We start from the raw sequence: 19,816 nt of genomic DNA, 5'->3' as shown, positions 1-19,816 counted from the left end.
TATAAATAAATAGAATTATTTTATAAACATAAAGTCTCCAAACAAATTATATACTGGCCTGGTGAAGGGAAATCACTTCTGGCTTACCTTCTGAGGGGGAGCTGAAAGATACATTTGTGAACAACAAAATATCTTACTACAGCATCCTCTTCAACAACAACACAGTTAATCTTAATACTTAATCTTAAGGGGCAGCTGGGTAGCTCAGTGGATTGAGAGTCAGGCCTAGAGACAGGAGGTCCTAGGTTCAAATCTGGCCTCAGACACTTCCCAGCTGTGTGACCCTGGGCAAGTCACTTGACCCCCACTGCCCACCCTTACCACTCTTCCACCAAGGAGCCAATACACAGAAGTTAAGGGTTTAAAAAAAAATACTTAATCTTAATACTTCATATGGTACTACATAGATCAGTGACTCAACTTTTTTTTTTTTTTTTTTTGTACCTGGTCCCTCTTAGGTAGGCTGGTAAAGCCTATGGACCTCTTCTCTGAATAATATTTTTAAATACAGAAAATAAAAATAACATATTAGAGTTCAAAGGTTCTAATATTATTATTTATAAAAAGAGGTTTGAGAGAGGATGGAGGAAAGAAATGAGTGCATACAGCTTTTTCAACGAGTTTTGCAGGAAAGGTAGGAGGGATATAGGATAATAACTTCAAGCAATGGTAGGGCTAGTGGGGGTTGTTTTTGTTGTTTTGTTTTGGTTTGGTTTGGTTTTGGGGGGGGAGCAAACATTAGTTCTAAAAACAGAAAGACTCAAGTTATATAACAACAGACATTTATTAGCTATGTGACCCTGGATAAGTCATTTAAACTGGTTACCTCAGTTTCTTCATTTGTAATATGGGGATGATAATAGCACCTATCTCTCAGGGTTGTTGTGAGAATCAAATGAAATAATCATTGTAAAGTGCTTAGCACAGTTCCTGACACATAACATAGTAAACAACCCTGTACATAGTCTCTGGTTAATATGTGTTTGTTAAACTGAACTGAGTAATGAGCAAACCAAATATGGATATATACATATTCCCTCCCACTTTAGTATTTCCCTTTTCAATTTCTATGTAAACAGCTCACATATATTAGGTCTGTGAACTTCTGTTATATAACCATTTTGTGCAGTCATCCAAGTTAAGTACTTGATTCTAATTTTCCAATGTACTCAGGATTTTAAATCTATAAAGCTCAGGCAAGGTCAAAATAATATTTGTGATACAAGCAATATGAGGAAAAGAAATATTGACTATTAATAAGAAATAAATGTATTTAGAACAGTATGATGTACTTTTAAATGAATAAGAATACAAGTCTTGTACCATTATTCATCTGACAAATCTACTTTAATTTCAAAAGAATCAATTAATTTCTTAATCATCTTAGTAACAAACAAGAATACATTCCTTTATGACTACATATAGAAGTTTTATTTTTCACACTTTATTTAATTTAAATAAAACTGACCAATATCACCTCGAATAGAAGTGACTCAAATTTTAAACTATCCTAACTTTCAGAATACTCTTAAATTACCAATATGTATACAGAAATATTCCATGGAATTCACATTAAAGATAAAATATTGGGGGCATCTGGGTGACTCAGAGGACTGAGAGCCAGACAGGAGGGTTCTAGGTTCCAATCTGGCCTCAGACACTGCCTAGCTCTGTGACCCTGGGGGCAAGTCAGTTGTGTAGCCCTGATTGCTCTTCTGCCTTAGAACCAATACACAATATTGATTCTAGGTAAGAATGGAAAGTAAGGGGTTTTTAAAAATAAAAAAATAGAGATCACTATTACTTATATTACCTGATAAAAAATACTTGTCAATGAAGGTGAACTACATGTATATAAGAGATAATCTATATTAGCTATAAAATATTATATATATTTATAATATAATATGAGATAATATAATATAATAATATCTAAATGATATCATATAATAATTTATAATGCAGAGAATCTCAATCTTGGAATCAGAAAATTCAGATGTGAGTCCCAGCAGTGCCACTTATTAAGCAGTGGGTTGAACTTTTTTAAACTTCAGTTTCCTTATCTGAGTAAGAGATAACAATACTCTTACTATCTATTTTACAGACCTACTGTAAGGAACAAGTAAGATAGTTTAGACCATGTGTTTTATAATGTTCAAAAAGTTATATGTCAACTATTATAGAAATGTAACCCTGAAGGTTCTGTCAGTAACTATTTGTATGCCAGAGGGCAAATCACCTAATTTCTCTGAGATTCAATTTCTCCATCTATAAAGCAGGAATTATACTTATACTACCCACCTCACAGAGTGATGGTAAAGAAAACTAGGGCTTTTGTTCACTACTAGCAACAGACCCGGTCATCAATAATTTCTATTACATTTCAAGCGTCAGGTTCCTGACTCTCAATTTCTAGCTACTTCTCAATATCCTAGATACTCATTAGGTTAGTCCAGTTCTCCATAGGGGTCTCTATTACGAGATTTATACTAAACAGAAACACTAAGTATAAATAATTTAAATATAGCTTATAGGTCTGAATTGTACATTTCAATGGACACCACAGTGTATTTTTTAAGCATATACTTTGAAAGTTGCTTTGAAAGTAAAATATACAAGTAAGAGATTATCTTTGTGTACATATATACCCTTTGAAATCAGATAACCAAATAAGATGGATTTATTTAAAGTTCCATTATTTCTAGGGTGTCGATACTTGCTCCTCCAAGATTGTAACTCCTCTTTACTTTGAAGAACAAAGGAACATAGAATTATAAATTTAGATCAGTGTCACATTCCCAAAGTGGGCACCACCACCCCCTGGTGGGTGCTACAGCAATCCAGAAGAACGGTGATGGCCACAGGTACATTTGTGGGCAATGAATAACTCTAAGGGGGCAGTGATAATATGTGACGGGGCACCAAGTAATATTTTTTCTGGAAAGGGGGTGGTAGGCCAAAAAAGTTTGGGAACCACTGATTTAGAGCAAGAAGGGACCCTCAGAGGTTAGCTAATCTAATCACCTCATTTTACTGTTGAAGCCTTGAGAGAGTATTTGGCATAATAACCTTCAAGAACCAAAGGTCACTACCCTACCTTCATCCCTGGCTGAGGCACTGGAGAGTGACTTTAGTGAAGAATTACCACAGAAGCATATAAGAGAAATTATTTATGCCCCTAGCTTTCTTTTAGCTACTGATATCTGTTTTAAACATTTTACTGAAAGATTTTATTGTGCTTGTCCCCTGAAGCTTAAAGCAAAGAAACAATCTAAAAAAAAAATAATAATCTGGAGTCATTCTAAATTTTCCATTTAAAACTAGCACCATGAGGTAGACTAAGGGGGCGGGGGAGGAGTGTTGTGAATACTTTTGCATAACTGCAAAAAATGAAATCTGTTACTAATCCTTTACTTAGATCCCCATCCAATCTATAAATATTTATTGAATAATATCATGATGATGACACCAAGAATATGCCTGGTGTTATGGAAAACCTATTTTTGAATAAGACCCACATTTTCCAACCCTTTTCCTCTCCTCTAGCTAATGCTTAATTAAGTGGCATTTTTGAGTGTCCAAAGTTGTGCTGGACGCCTTTCCCACACCAAGTACATTATAAAAACCATTAAGATAACCTTCCTCCCCAAAGAGATCGTAGTCCTAATCAAAACTCTAGAATAAAAGGATTCTTGACATGGCAACAGTCTCTAAGGAACCAGCCCCTCTGTATCATCACCCTGTTCTCCTTAAGGAGCATCAAGCTGTAAAATAATTCCTTTTGTGAGCTGTCCATGGTTACAAGTTACTATGGCCACCAAACAGATTCACAAAGCATTACTGCTATAGGTAATATATGTCAAAATAATCAAAGCATAGCTTGAATTTTTATACAAATGATTTTATAATGGGAATTTGGTAAGTCTTTAGTTAGACATAAGGCATTTTCATATTCATTTATAATTCTCAGCTATTTAGTAATATTTGCTAGCAGCAACATCTACATGGAATAAGGTATGCTCTTATGCTAAATGTATTTCTGGTAAGAAGAAATATTAAGACCTACCTTTGACTGAAAAAAAAAATGATCCTTAACTGCTGTGCACTCAGGAGTACTCGGTGAATGCTGACTGATCTAGAAACATCAACTACCCAGTTAACGGTGAAAGAAAATGTCACAATGCAAATGTTATGCAGCAGGGGAACCCAAAACAAGAGATACTGTTTGCATGCTGGGAAGGATACGCTATTTAGACAGTTGACATTTTAGCACTGATCAATTTCATCTTCAAAAACTTTGGTTTAACCTTTTACAACATTTCAAATCCCAACTAGTATGCAAAATTGATAAATGAAATCTTTGCCAAGCTTTTCACAGCCTATTACAAATAACGAAGGAATCTGCCATGAAAAATTTTGGCCTCACACTTTCCACAAAGAACTAGACTAAAGACTAATACAGGGTCAAAGATTCTGCAAGTAGCAGCTACCTTCTTCTCTGATTTCTAAGTATTCATACATACTTCCCTATCCCTGAAATTAAAACTGCAAATATAATAGACATGACGCTTTAAATACTTCTCCATGGCACAATATGGAAACAAAATTAACTATGGAAAGAAATCAAATTGGAGTGGCTAATGGATAGTCAAATAATATCCCAAAATAATTTTTTCATGAATTTATACTTCACTTGAGTGGCTAAAAAGAGTATTAATACAGAATATGTCAAGAACTTCAGAAGCAACAATCTCCTATACCTTAAATGGATTTTTAATTTAAATTCCAGTTGGATTAAATTGGGTAACTTTCACAGGAAAGAGAATAATTTTGCAGCTAAAATGTAATATGACACCCTAGCATATCAGTATAAGTTGTACTACAGGTATCCCTTCCACATCAAAGGGGTTAGAGTTACAACACTGCTACAATCTGGAGAAACTGTATAAAACTTTTTAGTCCTTCCTTTGTACAAGAGAAGTCAAATTTTCTTTTTATTGATTATGGGGTGTTTACAGTACCTTATAAAATTTGTGTTAAATGTTTCGTTATAGGCTATATGTTAACATTTCTAGCCTTTGTGTGTCTTCTGCTGGCTTTCATGTTATTTTTACAAACTTAACTTTTTACTTAATTTAACTTTTTAAAAATTGTGAATACTTATGGTCTTAAAAGATAAAATATATTGATATTACACAATACTATATATTTATTTTATGCATTTCTGAGTTTTTAAACTTGTCTGCTGGTCTTCACATTCATCCATGACTTCCATAAAACTCAAAAAATTCCCATTTACTTCAATATGTCAACCCTTTTTATATCAAAACCACAAAAGGGAAAGTCACAATGTCAAAGAGATACCTGTATATTCAAAAATATCTACCCAATTTGTACATACCATATAAATTATTACATTTGAAGTTCTAATGGGATTGAGAATTTTATTACATTTAATTTAGAAAAAATTTTTAAAAATCCACAGCACCATACTATTACTTATGTATAGAATTTTTATTGTGAAAAAAAATCAAATTGGTAAATGTTTCCAATAGTAAGGAAATGCAGAACCCTATCACTGAGAAATAACATGCATAGCAGAAAAAGCAATAGACTATGAATCAGGCTAATAGACTGATAAAACCCTAGACAAAAATGATCTCTCTCTTCTAGCTTCCTTGGCTTCCAGGTCTAATTCTCTATCCACTGTGCTACCTCGTTGCCTGTTCTTTAAGTCAACAGAGAGACCAATCTTCATAAATTTAAGAGTTGGAAGGGATCTCAAAAGTCATGTGTTTTTACAGTTGAAAAAACTGAGATTCACAGAATTTAGCTGATTTTCTCGAAAATCAGACAGGTCAGAGAAGTGTATAAGATAAATTCATTTCCACAAGTAAAATCAGAATCAATCAAAAGAAAGGCATGCTGAACAGGATCAAAAAGTAGATCAATGAATTCGACAGCCTTGGTGACTATGCTTTAACAAATCTCTGCTTCATTGCAGCAAATATCTGTTTCTACTTAGTTATCAGATAACAATTTGGCTTCTTATCTTACTAAAGAATTACAATATTCTAGAACTTCCACTAATATCCTGAGCCAGTCAAAGGCATTAACTCACAGTTCTTTAAAAAGATATCTATAGAGGTCTAGTTATGTTAAGTCCTAAGTAAGCAGAAAAAGGTTTCAAGGTCCATTAACCAAGTGTGCATCTATCATCTCAGGGCCAAGTTAGCTCAGTAGAGGAAGGATAATCATCAGACAACTGGCCATGAATTGGTAACCAATTCTTTTGGCTACACTCATGAAGAGATTGCAAATTGTCCATAGAAGAAATATGCATATCAAAGAAATAAGGAATCTCTTGAAATATTGAAATATTATTAGTGTTAAAGACATAAGTCCTTATATCCCAGGCTAATGTGCTTTCATAACTGCCCATAGAGCCATGACCATGTTATGCTTTATAACAAATACCTTGTTATAAAAATCATAAGGAAAGGGGCCCCCAAAAATGACCTCCATGGGGCTAGTCCTGAAACCAAACCTACAATGTGAAAGCAAATGCACAGAATCTAGTAGCATGATAGATAACTACTCTATGTAATATATAGTTGATTGAAAGGACATTTTATGAACCCTGAGGATAGGATATGGTTATACATTTTATAACCCAGTTACCACCAAAAGGAGAATGGATTTCTACATGGATATCATGTTGTTATCTCTATTTCAATATGTCCAAAATTAAGCTCATTTTCTGTCCTCCAAAATCTGCCTTCTTCCTAACTTTCCTGTTTTTAATGGTACTTATCACCATCCCAATCACTCAGGATTGAAACTTCAGGGTCATTTTTGTCTCCTTCCGTCGAGTTCTATCAATTATAGCTTGGTGATCTCTCTCAAATCTATTCTCTCCCTTTCATTCCTAATGCACTATACTCTAATTCAGACTTTCAATCACCTCTGCTTGGACTATTATAATAAATAGTCTCAACTGTTTTTTTTTAATGTCTCCACTTCCAAATGACAAAATCATCTTAATACACAAATCTGATTGGTTATTCCTCTAACTCAAAAATAATCAGTAGCTTCTTAATACAGAAGGAATCAAAATAAAGTCCTCAGGCTGATACTTAAGACCTCCACAGCCTGTCTTTTCAGGCTTATTTTGTATTACTCCCCTTTGTGGGCTCTATATTGCAGCCAATTGAGCCAGCTAGCTCTCCTCCCATCTCCTGCCATCTCTCCCCTCTGCATTCACAAACACGACTCCTGTGCCTCGAATGTACTCCATTCAGACTTACTGGAATCTTTCAAGTCCAGCTTTGGGTGCCATCTTCTTCAGAAAGCCTTCCTTGATCTAACCTTCACTCCTCCAACTCAAAGTGATCCCTTATCCTCTTTTAGAAAACATCTCAGACCTCTCTTTTGCCCTAATTGTTCTTTTGTGGTTCAACTTTTTTCAGTCAAGTTCGACTTTTTGTGACCCATTTGAAGTTTTCTAAACAAATACACTAGAGCAGTTTCCCATTTCCTTCTCCAGCTCATTTCACAGTTGAGGAAATTGAAATCAGCAGGGTTAAGTGACTTGCCCAGGGTCCTATGGCTACTAACTGTCTGAAGTCAGATTTGAACTCGGGAAGAGGAGACTTCCCTGACTCCAGGCCCGGCACTCTACCCAATATGCCACCTCGCTGCCCAATCACATTCTACCTTGAATGAACAAACTTAACTCAATATAAACCATATTTTCTACTCTGACTGCACATGGAGCCTAATAACTATTGTTTTTTATCTATATTTGTAGCGCACCCAACCCAGGGTCTTGCATCAATACAAAAGCACCTGATGCTGCCTCCAGAATGGAATAGATCCCCAGAGATATTTTAGCAGACTACAAAAAGGAGACGATCGTTTCCAGTTACACCATCTCTCCAAAGGCACCAAAACGTTAACCAGCTTTTGGTACTATATATACTGAGGGAATGTACAATTGGGCTAAGGATTCTCAACAAAACAAGATTCACATTTAGCATAAGACCTAATGTGAGCAATTCTTTTTCCAAGGGAAAATTTAGGCTCACTGATGCAGAAAACTAAAAGCCTTTAACACAAAACTGTAATTAATGGGTATTATAAATCATAGTGGTGCATCTCTGATTTTTGGTTTGTGGGGTGCACTGCATGGAACACACAGTAATTCAACAAAAAGTGGCCTCCTGCCTATAATTGCCTTTCTTAGAGAAAACCAATTTGATCCTGAAGAGGTGAGAAGGAATGTAGATAATTACATATACTTACACTTTAACGGCCTCCAGTTCTCTAAAGTAAAAACTAAGAATTATGCTTTCATTTTAAAGGGGGGGAGAGGGGACTAAATGCTACACCTCAAATAAGACTGTACGGCTAATGTTCCACATTCATTTTTAGAGCAATTATATAGTTATCTCATTAATTATTCAAAGTTTTACAAAATTTTGCTACTTATTGATTTCTATGGTTTTCTAGATAGGAATAACATAAGGTAAATTCTCTGGGTGTAAAAATTAAGTATCTATGTGGCACAATAGATAGAATACAAGACCTGGAATAAAGAAGACCTGGATTCACTCAAATCCACCCTCAGACACTTACTAGCTATGTGTCCTTGAGTAAGTCACTTAACCGCTATGCCTCAGTTTCCTCAACTATAAAATGGGGACAATAACAGCACTTTCCTCCCAGGTTCATAGTAAGGATCAAATGAAATTAGATTTTTAAAGTGCCTGGCACATAGTAAGTTTTATAGAAATGCTAGCTATTATTACTACCTCAACCAGAATTTGGAATAGCCATTTGAAGAATTAAATTCATTTTAAGCACTTAGAAACCAAACAGGACTGAACAACTACCTGATTGAGAACTGACCGTTTCCACCCTTCATTTCCTTCTGCACCTACAGCCCAGGGATCCTTTGGAGCTAATTACTGATGCATTGGAGGTGTTCAGTGAGCCATCTGTAGAACCCTTGTCTCCTCAACTCAGACACCCAGAGTCCTGAGGCTTCTGCTGGACTCTCCCCACCCTACCTCAAAGCCTACCAAAGGCATCATCTTCACCAGACCAAGAATAGTTCTTATGACATTCTCTCACTGCTTCCAGTAAAATGTTATATGGTCAGAGAAGGAAATAAAGATGTTGTAAAACAAAAGGATGGATGGATGGATGGATGGATGGACAGCTGATAGATAGATAGATAGATAGATAGATAGATAGATAGATAGATAGATAGATATGCCTNGATAGATAGATAGATAGATAGATAGATAGATAGATAGATAGATAGATATGCCTCCTTATCTATTAATACATATATGTATTTAGAAAGGGAGAGAGAAATGTATACACACACATACACACACAATACTAGTAGTCATTAAGATTATTTCAGGAAAGTGATCTGGCATAAGTTTAATTGGCAAAGAACTACTTTTAGAATCTTGTGTCCTACTCTCTCAATTTTTATATCAAGCTCTTAAGCACTCAATTTTCCAATTTTAGAAACATGTTCCTCACCAAAAATTCATTTGAAAAAAGAATTTAAAATTCCTTTAAATTAAAAAATGCAAATTTAATTTATGTTCTACTCAAAAGGAAACAAGTTGGTATGATGATCCATTTCATATTCACTCCAAGACTCTACAAAAGACAACCCAGGAAAAATACTCTTCTTTTTTCTATTCTCCCTTGATAAATGTGGAGAATTAAGACAACATTGACTCTGGACTACACTATAGCTACTACCAAAATTTCTTCACCAATCCTGAACTAGCATTTACTCAGAACACTGGAAAAGAGGCCTATGCTTTCCTTTGTTCTTTTTCCTCATCATTTCCTCCCCTCATATTTTTGATCTCTCATTTTATGTCTCTTTCCCTCTTTCCCAGTATATGTGTTTTTCTCTCTCCTCTCTTTATCCCTCAGCTTTCCTAACACCCTCTCATATCCCCCACCAATTTCTCCAACCCCTGGCTCCATTCACTTCTTTCATCTCTCCACGTTCTTATTTTATTGTTCTACTTTATCAACCAATCAACTAGCATCTATTAAATATCTACTATGTGCCAGACACTAGAGACCCAAAGGAAAAATTATTGACCTCAAAAAGTTTATTATATTCTACGATGGGAAATGTGTATTGTATAAACACATATTTATATAGACCTTCTTTCCTATCAGCTCCTTTCTTTGCCACTCTCTAACTTCCAAACATTTCCTACCAAGATATGGGGCTTTCAAGGTTTCAATTAAACTACAAAAAAATTTCCTGAGCACCTACTATATAATATGCAAAGTGCTGTGCTAGAATATAATACATACAAATATTTGGTGCTCACTATTTTTTTAATAGGCAAGAGAATTGTTAGGGGATCTAAGTATATAATAATTCTACTGAGTACTAATCCAATTATATAAATATGTGAGACTCAAGATATTTGGCACTTTGAATTTAAATATCTTTAGGAAATATTCATTCTGGGGGCAGCTGGGTAGCTCAGTGCATTGTGAACTAGGCCTAGAGACGGGAGGTCCTAGATTCAAATCTGGCCTCAGACACTTCCCAGCTGTGTGACCCTGGGCAAGTCACTTAACCCCCATTGCCTAGCCCTTACCATTCTTCTACCTTGGAGCCAATACACAGTATTGACTCCAAGACAGAAGGTAAAGGTTCTTAAAAAAAATTTTAATTAAAAAAAAAAAAAAAAGAAATATTCATTCTAATGAACTGGAGTAATTCCATGTGAACTAGAACAACTTCCAGGAAATGATGCAGAGTGAAAGGAGCAGAACCAGGAGAAGGTAAAATCTAATGTAATGGACTCTCTACTAGCAGCAATGCAATGACCCAGGACAATTCTGAGGGACTTATGAGAAAGAAAACTAGCCACATTCAGAGGAAGAACTGTGGGAGGAGAAACACAGAAAAACAACTGCTTGATCACATGGGTTGATGGGATATGATTGAAGATGTAGATTTTAAGCAATCACCCTACTGCAAATATTAATAATATGGAAATAGTTCTTGGTCAATGATACATGTAAAACCCAGTGGAATTGCTCATTGGCTATGGGAAGGGGGTGGGAGGAGAGGAGGGAAAGAAAATGAATCATGTAACCATGGAAAAACATTCTAAATTAATTAATTAAATAATTTTTGGGAGTTTGAAAAAAAAAGAAATGTTCGTTCTGATTTCTTTTCCCACCCAAGAGCAGGTTTAGATAAGTATGTATTTTTTTTAAACAAAGGAGAAGGCAACTAGGTGGCATAATAGGTAAGAGTGTGGGGCCTGGAATCAAAGAAATTCATTTTTCTGAGTTCAGATCTACCCTTGGACACTCACTAGCTGTGTGAGAGTAATAGGACAAGACACTTAACCCTGTTTGCCTTAGTTTCTTCATCTGTACAATAATCTGGAAAAAGAAATGGGAAATCACTCCAGGATCTCTGCCAAGAAAACCCCAAATGGGATCACAAAGAGTCCAACACAACTAAAAATGACTAACACAAAGGAAGAAGACAAGCGAAGGTATTAATAATCCCAAACCTACTTACATTCAAGTTATATAAATTCTTAGAGTCACTTAATCTCAGTAAATTAAGATTATTTGTGGGACTGCTATAGACATTATGTTTTACTATCATTTGGTTAAAATTATTTAATACTCTTTTGACTTATTAATAACTACATTCAAAGTTCACGAGAATTGCTTATATCTGTGAAGTTGAATTCCCTTACAGCCTGGTACCTAGGACTTAGTAGCTATTAGTTTTTATTAGTTCTTTCATAAATTTGAAAGACACGAATTTAGCAAAAGCTCTATTTTCCTTACTTTGTCATATGAGTTGATGCTATTGATTCCAACCAAGCCTCCATTCCTAGTGTTTGTTTCTAAATTTAAAAATACTACCGATAGTGTATAGAGTCTAATAATAATTTCTGTGCCAAACTTCCCACAGCCCACAAACTTGGTTAGGGCTTCTCTATTCTCAAAAATCTCTTCCTGACATTGCTATCCACTCTGACTATGGATCCATTCTTCTCCTTCCCCAAGAATATTGTATGGCAAATCAAATTAACTCCTCATACTGGCACCACTGTTCCTTCACCACCTCAAGTCTCAGATTACATGATTAATTAAAAATGCTGGACAAGAATTTTATCATTAAGGTCCCTTTTGACTCTAAAGATCATCACTGCATATGGAGGTAGAAGGTGATCTAGCCCCTATAGTTAAAAAGTCAGTCATTATTTCTCAACACCTATTATATGTCAGGCACTGTGTGCTCTATACTAGAGATTCAAAGAAAGGGAAAAAATATCCCTACTCCTAAAGAGCTCATAGTTTAATGGGACAGAGAACATGCAAACAATTATGTTATACATATATATATATATATGTTTTTTATTTTATTTTACATATATATTTTGATATGTACATATACATATATAAATATATATCAATTTCCATAAGATAAATTGAAATTAATCACAAAGGGAAGGCCTTAATAAGTAATTACTTTTGAGAATGCTGAAAACTATTGCAAAGAAAGAGCCAGTTAAAGAGATTTCTGGGCCCTCCTAACTAGAACATCTTTGTCATTGAAGAAAAATGCTATGAGAACTTTGTACCCTGACCTGAGATATCCATTCTGCAACTAGCTCAGTTATTATGAGGTTCAAAAAAACTGAAAGGGCTTGGTAAACTTTAAAATGGTAATAAAAGTGCTCTCTTTGTTATTTTTCATTTGTTTTTACTTTATTGTTATTATTATCACTAACTAATGGCACCAAATGCAAAGATTCGTGTGTATTATTAAGTATTTAGCTTTCAGTTCCAGTGGTTCCCAAACTTTTTTGGCCTACTGCCCCCTTTCCAGAAAAAACATTACTTAGCCCCCTGGAAATTAATTTTTTTAAATTTTAATAGCAATTAATAGGAAAGATAAATGCACCTGTGGCCATCACCGCCCTCCTGGGTCTCTGCAGCACCCACCAGGGGGCAGTGGCACCCACTTTGGGAATCACTGAGTTAGACCAAATGTTAATTAAACCAGTGTAAAAAAATATTAATATGTAAAAGTATAAATAGTCAAAGACTGGGCTTGACAGCCCCTCCAGATCCAGAATTAGGTCACAAAGAAACCCTAGGCCAGATATCATAAATATGAAGTTATGTCCTTTATTGAAATAATAAGTTCAGGAAGGAAAAGTACAAAGATCTAATCAAATTGAAAAGCCAGAAATAATTCTGAAGTTAAAAAAAAAGTTCCATCAGAATGGTAATTGAAACATGGCAGACAGCTCTCAAGTCACCTAATTTCTCCATGCCTCAATTTCCACAAAATAAAGGGGTTTGACTAGACAATATCAAAAGTCCTTTAGGATTCTGATTCTATGATAAACCAAAGGTCTGAAAAGGAGACTAATTCATACTGTCAACTTGAAACAAAAATGTTATGAGTTGATTCATGTTGAAATTCCTTCCTATATGTAACTGTATGCTTCATGCTAAGTTTTCTCTTGACTCTTAGAAAATTAATGAACACTGAACATTTGTATGAATATAAAAAAGAATAAGATAGAAAGTAGATAAGAGGAAATGCTATACACCTAAAGACAAAACTTTTTTTTAACTGCTATTAATAAATTTTGTTTGTGGAAATTGAGGCCTGGAGAAATTAGGTGACTTGAGACATCATACAAATCCTTGGAGTGCAACTAATGAATACCCCATAATGTACAATTCCTAAAACCAGATAAATAAAAAGCATAAAAGAGTGATTCCAAATGACTATCCATGAAACTTTACTGCCTAGAAATTTTTCATTTATTATAAAGGATTGAACACTTTATAACTTAGTATTAATATTGTCCAATATTTTTTATCTGAGTTTTGTTCTGATTTAAAGATGTCTTCCTATATCAGTTATAATCATGTATACTTTTGATTCTGCTTTATGTAACTGTAATACTTCATATAAGTATTTCAATATTTCTTTAAATTCTTCATCATTATTCTTCATGGCACAGTAATATTTTAATAATTTTAATAATTGTAACTTATTCAACTATTTCTTAATTACTGAGCACATTGTTTCCAATTTTCTGCTAATGCAAATAATAAAGCTATGAATATCTTTACCTCTCTTCTTAAAGTCAGTATCTGCCCTGGGGCATAAACCCATTAGTGGGATCACAGACTCAAAAAGTATGAAAAATTTTATCACTTCCCATACTTGATTGGAAACCACTTTCCAAAACAGGCTCATTCGCAGCTCCAGGAAGCCACAACTTGGACAGTAGAATATGAATGTTAAATCTCCTCCCCACCCCATCAGTAATACCAGGTGTTTGATAAATTCAGCTATTCTAAGATCATAGGTCTTAGGTTTTTCTAAAAATAATCATTTTTAAAAGTAAATCACACAGCTGGTATGACTCTTCTCTACCTCATGTTGTATTATGTGAAATTGTTGTTCAAACACACCCATGTGATATCTGATTTTTACTTCACTTCTTTTTTTTTTTTTTTTTTTTTTTGCTGACTATACTTGATGCTTAGGAATATTTGATGCTTGGGAGCAACCTAAAAAAGTGTATTTTTAACAACAAGTTCTTGATCTAAATAAGGAGGCTGCTTACAAGGTTTGGGGTCTTTGGTTGCCAACCAGGGTCTGGCTTTATTATGAGACCAGCCCTCTCTCTATAAACCTGTTTCTTTTTAGCTTGGAGGCTTCTTTTCCCTTTTTTTGTCTCAGCTAATAAATTTGCATCACAACACAGAGTTATAGTATGGTAGAAAGCACCCAGGTTTTGGAATCAGAAGAAAGACTTGAATTTAAGTTGGATCTCAGCTCTTCCAGTTACAACCACCATGGCATTAGTCAAGTCATGGGATGAAACTCGGCCTCAACTTCTTCATCTGTAAAATGAAAGAGGGGGACTAGATGGCTTCTGGAGTCCTATCCAGCTTTAAATCTGAGATCCTATAATCTCAGCTGTTAAAAACTTGAATTTAGTAGATCAGGCCAAGTAGAGAAGTCTGAAAATATAAAGTGGTGTACGATGGCCATGGCGCTAAAGACACAATCCCACTTCCATGTATATTTTAAATCTGCTATTCAGTTTTACAATGTCTATACCCAAAAAAAAAAAAAAAAAAAAAAAAAAAAAAAAAAAGCGGGGTGTGGGGTGATAAAAATAAGACTATATAGGCAGGCCTTTCTTTTGCTGTTTCCAATTTCACTGATGTGCTTATCCAATGTTGCCTTTTAAAAGGCCTATATTTTGTTTTTCACAACACTTCCTTGCTCAGTTGTCAATTTCTGGCAAGTCTTAAAAAGAATGGAATGTCCCTCACATGGTACCCAATGGGCAGTGCAGGAGTGCTATCTAGTGGCCAAAGAAATAACTGCAAGGATTTAAATCTTCCTTAGAAGATCTAGTCCATGATCTCATCAGTTAGGTAACTCTTCACCCAGGAAGCTGGAAATCTCTCCATAACTTTCTATCCAGTATGATTCTCATCTGTATCTATTTATAAATTCTCCATTGAAGAACAATACAATGTACTAAAGGTCTTCTACTTTTGTTAATATTTAGATGATACCAGTGTGGCATTTATTATTTATTGTGTTCTATTCTATGATGAAAACTTTATTTTTCCAGTGATATATCTATTTGATAATGCTTCATTTTATGTTACTTCTAGTATTCAAGTCACTGTTCACAATGTAAATTTTTTAAATTCAATTTTATTTTCTGAATTCTCTTCTTTCCATCACTACCTCCCCATAGGAGAAAACAAGAAAAATAAAACCTATTACACACAGAATACACATCTTTCCAGTACTGACCTTGGGATCGACTGCAATTTTGCTTCTTCCCAAATCATAGTATTCCATTTTTCACGATCATACTCACTAATAAAACAATGATGTTAAAGAGAGACTCCAAAGTTGGGCAAGTAATTTAGTCTAATTGAATATATCTCAACTGGAGCTCAGCCTGCTACTATGAAATCCTGGGGGAAAAAAATCATTGTCCCACTGGTACACCTATCCAAAATTCAGTGGCCTCTCTATTCATGCTGTATGTTACATGTCTGTTGTGGAAATTGGTATTTTTTAATCCGCTTTGTCTTTCCAAGGTGGAAGATTAAACCTATCTCCTTCTAAAATTGGAGAGTGCATTGGAAGTTTAATGCACTCTGATATCATCTACAAACAAGAACACTGGGAAACTTCACTGCAAAGCATAGTAAATGAAATGCTGGCCTAGAAATCAACTTGAAAGGCCAAAATCTTACACCGACTTCATGACTGCTTGAATGACACTGCCATGCTCATATCTTGAATTTTGTTTTTCCAGCTAAGATTTACCTTTCTAAGGACTCAGACTTCCTAAGTTCCTCACTTACACCCCATCCTCCCTCTCCACTTTTTGTCTCCTCCATTTTTTCCAGATACTTTTTATAAGGCCAGCTAAGGAAATAGACCTTGAAATAACAATGAAGTCCAGAGCCCAGAATCACAAACTTAGTTATACTATTTCATCTTATGGGTATATAAATATCTGAGAAAGTCAGTCAATTAATAAACATTTACTAAGTGATGTGAGAAATTTATTTTTCACCTACTATATTAATTCCAATATATTAGGGAGAATTACTGTGTATTCTTGTGTCTAGAATGTGGGTCAGAGACAGTATCTAAACTGCTGCTTTTTGCGTTTTCTTTGTCCTTGGGAATCCCAAAGAATGTCTTCCTTTTTTTCAGAAATTGATTAATAAATGAAAATGAATGGGTCCTTTTTCCTGTTGACATGACTGTCCACCTATCAGTTTGGAGAAGGGCTGTGGACTGATGGACAACCTCTTAATTAGCTATCACCAATTAAAGATACCTTGGTATGGTCAAAAGCATGGACTGACTAATGGGCTTCTAAAAATCTATTTATTAGACTGCCTAACCCAGCTCATATGGTACCTGGTTATGAAAGACAACCATGGAAACCTCGATCACTTTACTGGTTATGATGCTGGGCTAACCAATAATATAATCAGCAGACTTAGAGTCCTACCCCAAAATCAGTCTCTCGAGATTACTTTAACCATAAGAGTGACTTCTCTCTTTGAGCTGAGTATCAGGGATAAAAAAGAAAGGCAAAAGATATCTTCTGCTCTCAGGGAGCTCAGTCTCAAAGAGCATGAGGAGAGGGACATCATGCAAATAACTATATACCAACAACTTACATAGAGATACATGATAAATTGGAAATAACCAACAGAAGGGGAAAAAAGCTGCCCCATCTATACGTCTTTCCTCCTAAGAGGTATAAAATCCACATTCTCCCCAGAGAGCTTTTGGACTAGCTCAGCGTGGGGGTAACATCTGGCTTATCAAACTGTCCCTCTGCTTAGTAAGGGCCACATCACAGAGCACAGAAAGCTGGGGCTGTACTAAAAGATGGTGCTATCACTTGAAGGCTAGCCAGAGTCAAGGGTATGGCTACAGATTTCCACCAGATGCTATGTATCCTTCACTAAGCATCTCTGCAGCCTCGCTCTCGGATTGGATAGCTCCGCCCAGAGCCTCCATCTAAAGAGGATGCTCAAGCAGTGTCTCATCCTCTGCAGATGGAACTCTGGACTTCCTCTCCCATATCCATACACATAATTTACCCACTTTTTTCAGCTTCTTTTGGAGGGCTGTCTTCCCTAATTAGGCTGTAAATTCTTTGAGGACAGTCTTTTATTTGCATTTGTATTTTGTATGTACTTAGCACAATGTTTGGAATTTAATAATTGTTTTAAAAAATGCGAGCTTACTGACTGTCTCTCATAGAGTCATTTTAAGCAGCTTATAATTCACACCCACCCCCTGTGTTATCAAATCAGGATAACGATGACCTTCCACTGGCGATCTCCCATTCTTTGAAAATTCTCCCTCCTCTCTGTCAACGGACTTCCCTGACTTCCTCCAAGACTCAGCTCAAATCTTCCCTTCTGCAGGAGGCTTTTCCTGGGCTATCCCGCTGCTAGTGCCTATCCCATTCAGATTACTTCATGGTTCCACTGTATATATTTTACATGCACCTAATTATTTAATCATTGTCTCATCTCCCCCTCTAAGGATATGAGATCCTAGAGAGCAGGAATATATTTTTGCATTTTACTGGGTTTTCCCTTTTTTTAATATCCTCAGATACAAAGCATGGTACCCAGTATATGTTGTTATTGTTGTTCAGTCATTTTGTAGTCCTGATTCTTCGAGACCCGTTTGAGGGATTTTCTCAGCTGAGATACTGGAGTGGTTTGCTATTTCCTTTACCTCATTTTACAGATGAGGAAACTGAGGTGAACAGGGTTAAATGGCCTATTCAGTCAGTCACACAGCTAATAAAGAGTCTAAAGCTGGATTTGAACTTGGGAAGAAGCAGCTAAGCGGCACCGAAGGTGGAGTGCCAAGACTAGACTGGAGTTGGGAGGATTGCTCTCTCTCTGGTACATAGTAAATGCTTCATAAATACTTGCTTACTGACTGACTGACAAAAAGGAACCCTTTTAATAGGATTAACTCTCCACCATGCCTCAGGAGAAAACTTCCTCATTCTCAGGTGAAATGGACTATAACTTTCTGACCCTCTCAGCCAATAAACAAGATATTCCCATCTGTCTTGGAATAGCCCCAAGCCCAATGGCAAGGCAGCCAAACATAGATTTGGCCTTTTCTTCATTCACAGGTGGCCAGATCACTGGAGCCTCAGGAATGCAATCTATTCATGCATTGAGTTGAGTCCAATCCCAGTTCCTAAAAATGCAATTCAAGCCCATGTCAATTTTGTTTAAAAATAAGCATTGTTCCCACAGGCTATGTTAATTGGGCTACATGATTTTCTAACTTCTGAATTTCTGACAAATTTGGGGAGTGGGGAAGGGGCCCCCTTTTTTGTTGACTATTTTGACTATTTTCTTGACTTTTGACTATTGCCGTAGTTTAAAGGGGTGAGGGGGTTTTCAGAGAGCCAGGGATCAAATTTCAGTACTTGTCATTTTTTTTAATCAAAAAGGCACCAGAGGAGGTTCAATACTAGATGTAGAGCTGAAAAGAGGCTTAGAGATTCAATCCCCTCATTTTATGGATGAGGAAACTGAGGACCAGAGAAATTAAGGGGTGTGCCCAAGGTCACTAAAAGGATCTCAAGCACAATTTGAATCCAAGTCTTCCTGACTCTGCCTCCTGAGCACTATGTGCTGCTACCACAACTGCCTCTAAATCTCAAAAGTCCCTTCTGGCTAAAAATCTAATTTTTACTTTCATGTTTTCTGAGACAATTTCCAGAAACACAATGTAGTAGAGGGGAGCTTAGCGCCTGTTACTTACACTTTGGGAGGCCAAACTAAAGAAGAATGTACTTCACATTTCTAATTCAATAAACATTTATTAAGCCCCTTGGGGCACGGGGCTGGGGGTACGAAGACAAAAGGGAAACAAGCTGCCTGGAAGGAGCTTATATTCCCTACTGAGGAAATAGAGTAGGTACCTAGAGAGTTTAATACTATATATATGGGTATGTACTTGGGGAGAGGGGTAGAATTTCAGGGAGAGCACTAACAACCAGGGGGTTTAAGGAAAGACCTTGTGTTATAACATTAAATAGAGTAATGATGGCATTTAATGAAAATATTGATTTCATGTACATTGAAGCAATTGTGTTAAATTTGGCAAATGAATTTGAATTTACAGTAAAGCCTTAGCGATACAAAGTAT

At 35.7% G+C, this 19,816-nt stretch overlaps 1 protein-coding gene across 1 annotated transcript in view; it reads right to left on the bottom strand.

Moving 5' to 3' along the window:
* Positions 1-19,816, bottom strand: part of PRIM2 (DNA primase subunit 2) — a 409,712-nt gene that overhangs the window by 172,476 nt on the left and 217,420 nt on the right. Inside the window, exons 12-14 of the mRNA XM_044675355.1 lie at positions 18,592-18,624; positions 10,864-10,899; positions 5,636-5,664 (exon numbers count right to left, since the gene is read on the bottom strand). Coding sequence (XP_044531290.1) covers positions 5,636-5,664; positions 10,864-10,899; positions 18,592-18,624 — 98 coding nt within the window. The remainder of the gene's footprint in view (positions 1-5,635; positions 5,665-10,863; positions 10,900-18,591; positions 18,625-19,816) is intronic.

The sequence above is a fragment of the Gracilinanus agilis genome, chromosome 4, assembly GCF_016433145.1.
Source record: "Gracilinanus agilis isolate LMUSP501 chromosome 4, AgileGrace, whole genome shotgun sequence".
Lineage (NCBI taxonomy): Eukaryota > Metazoa > Chordata > Mammalia > Didelphimorphia > Didelphidae > Gracilinanus > Gracilinanus agilis.
The sequence above is the reverse complement of the archived record's forward strand: the minus strand, read 5'-3'. Positions and strand labels throughout refer to the sequence as shown.